The sequence below is a fragment of the Geotrypetes seraphini genome, chromosome 16 (genome assembly GCF_902459505.1).
Source record: "Geotrypetes seraphini chromosome 16, aGeoSer1.1, whole genome shotgun sequence".
Classification (NCBI taxonomy): domain Eukaryota; kingdom Metazoa; phylum Chordata; class Amphibia; order Gymnophiona; family Dermophiidae; genus Geotrypetes; species Geotrypetes seraphini.
The window spans coordinates 3784283-3786899 of NC_047099.1; the positions used below are offsets into that span (position 1 = coordinate 3784283).

The 2617-nt window shown below is 40.0% G+C and overlaps 1 protein-coding gene across 1 annotated transcript; it reads left to right on the forward strand.

Moving 5' to 3' along the window:
• The first annotated feature begins 257 nt into the window (after window positions 1-257).
• LOC117350361 (olfactory receptor 1L4-like) lies at window positions 258-1208 on the forward strand. Its single transcript, XM_033924630.1, has one exon. It carries the CDS (start codon window positions 264-266, stop codon window positions 1206-1208), a length of 945 nt encoding a protein of 314 aa, XP_033780521.1. The 5' UTR covers window positions 258-263.
• The last annotated feature ends 1409 nt before the right edge of the window (window positions 1209-2617 follow it).

A 2617-nucleotide genomic window follows, 5' to 3' on the forward strand; every position in this document is an offset into this window, starting at 1 on the left:
TCTGTATTGTTGAACCTTCCAGAACACTCCCTTTCCTGGTCCTACCCATGATCCCCTTGACATCTTGATATAGGAAGCATCCCCATGTGCAAATGGCCCCTAATTCTGAAATGGAATTAAAACACCACCATTACATGTGGGGATGATTCTTCAATATGCGATGCTGTATGAGTTGCAGACCAGGGGTTTGTAATAATCAATGCAATATGAATTCAATTTCCAGAGCTTATCTGATGTATTCCTATGTCCCCAGGACAAGAGAAATGGAACCTACAGACACTGAAAATATGACGATGGTGACAGAATTCATCATTCTAGGTCTTTCTGATAATCCAAAGCTGCAGGTTCCTCTCTTCCTGGTCTTCCTCCTCAACTATCTTATCACCCTCCTGGGGAACCTGGTGATTATTACTCTAATCTGCGCTGACCCCCGTCTGCATACTCCCATGTACTTCTTCCTCAGTAACCTCTCAGTCACAGACATCTGCTACACCTCTGTTATCATCCCAAAATTGCTGGGGATATTCTTGTTAGGATTCAACACTATTTCTTATGCTGGGTGTCTGGCGCAGTTGTATTTTTTCATGGGCTTTGCTAGTTTAGAGATTTTCCTTCTCACTGTCATGGCTTATGACCGTTATGTAGCAATCTGCCACCCCTTGCGTTACTCACTCATCATGAACTGGAGAGTTTGCATCCTGATGGTGGTCACTTCCTGGATCATCGCTTTTCTAAATTCCTCTCCAACCACGGCTTTTGTTTCCCTCCTGTCCTTCTGTGGCTCTAACAAGATTGACCATTTCTTCTGTGACCTCACTCCACTCTTAAAACTTTCCAGCACGGACACAGCCAGCACTCAGGTTGTGATACTCATAGAAACCACTTTGGTGTCACTAATTCCCTTTCTGCTCACAATCATCTCTTACATCTACATCATCTCCGCCATCCTGAGGATCCGTTCCAAAGAGGGGAGGTACAAGGCCTTCTCCACCTGCTCCTCCCACCTCACAGTTGTGTCTGTGTTCTACGTTTCTGTTTTCTCCGTTTACCTGACACCAGCCTCAGTGTCTTCTCTAGGTCTGGGAAAAATATTGTCTGTGCTGTACACAACTGTCACTCCCATGTTGAACCCCATCATTTATAGCCTGAGGAACCAGGAAGTGAAAAATGCATTGAAGAAACTCCTGGAAAAGTTGTTAGCACAATGACAAAAGCAATAACTCTACACTAAAGTGGTTCAATGAGGTTATAAGTCATCGTAATATTGAACAATGAGTTACCTGCTACTGGTGCCTATGATGGGTCATTTCTGCAAGGCAGTGTTTGAGGCAGTGTCAGTCTAATTTATAAGCCATTGTGTTATCACTCCTTTGACTTAGAGACTATCAAATGAAAGAGATTTTTTTTTCAAGATATCTTATACTATAAAGAGAGCAATAATTGTATGTTTGTTGAAATTTTTTATCTTGAAAACATCTCTAAGGATTTTGATGAAATGGGGAGAGGTTACATTATAGGGTACCAGAAAGTGATTTAGCTAGGTGTCAAGTTTGGGAAAATTCATTGTGGGGGGGGGGGGGATCTTTTGGGGTTTGAAAAGACATTTGGAGCAGCACCAGAGTGAGGCTTGGAATGCACTGAGAAAGGCAATTGGAACACCACAATGAAGTTTGGAACATCAAGACTGCTAGAGTACCAAAGTGAGATTTGAAAAGCTACTGGAGCACCAGAATGATGCTTACAACACACTGAGAAACATTTCAATACTCAGCCTGTGGAAAAAGATAGGAGGTTTGGTTGATTGATAAATCTATGAGGTTGAGCACTTCACACAAAACACACAATTCACAAACACACAGGAGGGATTTCAATACGCAACCTGAGGAAAATTAAACAGATAATGACAAAGCACCACCCCACCACACCACACCACACCACAGTTCCACAGTAAAGATGAAGAACGACATCACTTTTTTTCAGTATCAACTAGAAATATACATTTTGTAATAGAAATAATTGCCAATCAAGACTTATGAAACACAATATATTCCATTAAAAAAAGACAAATCTTTTTTCAAACACATACATGTAGAAAATTATATTTTTATATATGACAACAGCAAAACATCACCTATCATACCTGTAATTCTCAGCAGGAAAAAAAATGGAAACTTAGAACACCATCAGCATAATGAACACAACTTCCCCGAGCAAAGCTCAGTCCTTCCAGGTACTTGAGATATTAAGAAGATGAAAGATTTTTTTTTTTTTTATCAGAGACCCTTGTAGTGCCATTATTTGGCTATCATAACTTTTGGGTTTTGGGTATGTCATCTAATTTGTTAAAATCATTACAATTAGTACAGAACTCGACAGTCTGAATTTTGTCTAACACATGAATATTTTATCCTATTCCTCCTGTATTGCAATAGTTACACTGGTTGTCGGTTACATGTCCTCTAGTGCAAAATGTTGAATCTTGCTTTTAAAACCCTCAATAACGATGACCCCTTATATGAGAGATTACTTTAAGTAATTTAATGTAGCCCCTCCCCGTCCATTGCGAAAAACTGGAAACTGTTTCTTGGATGTTCCCTCTTTTAGACCTATTTGGTTA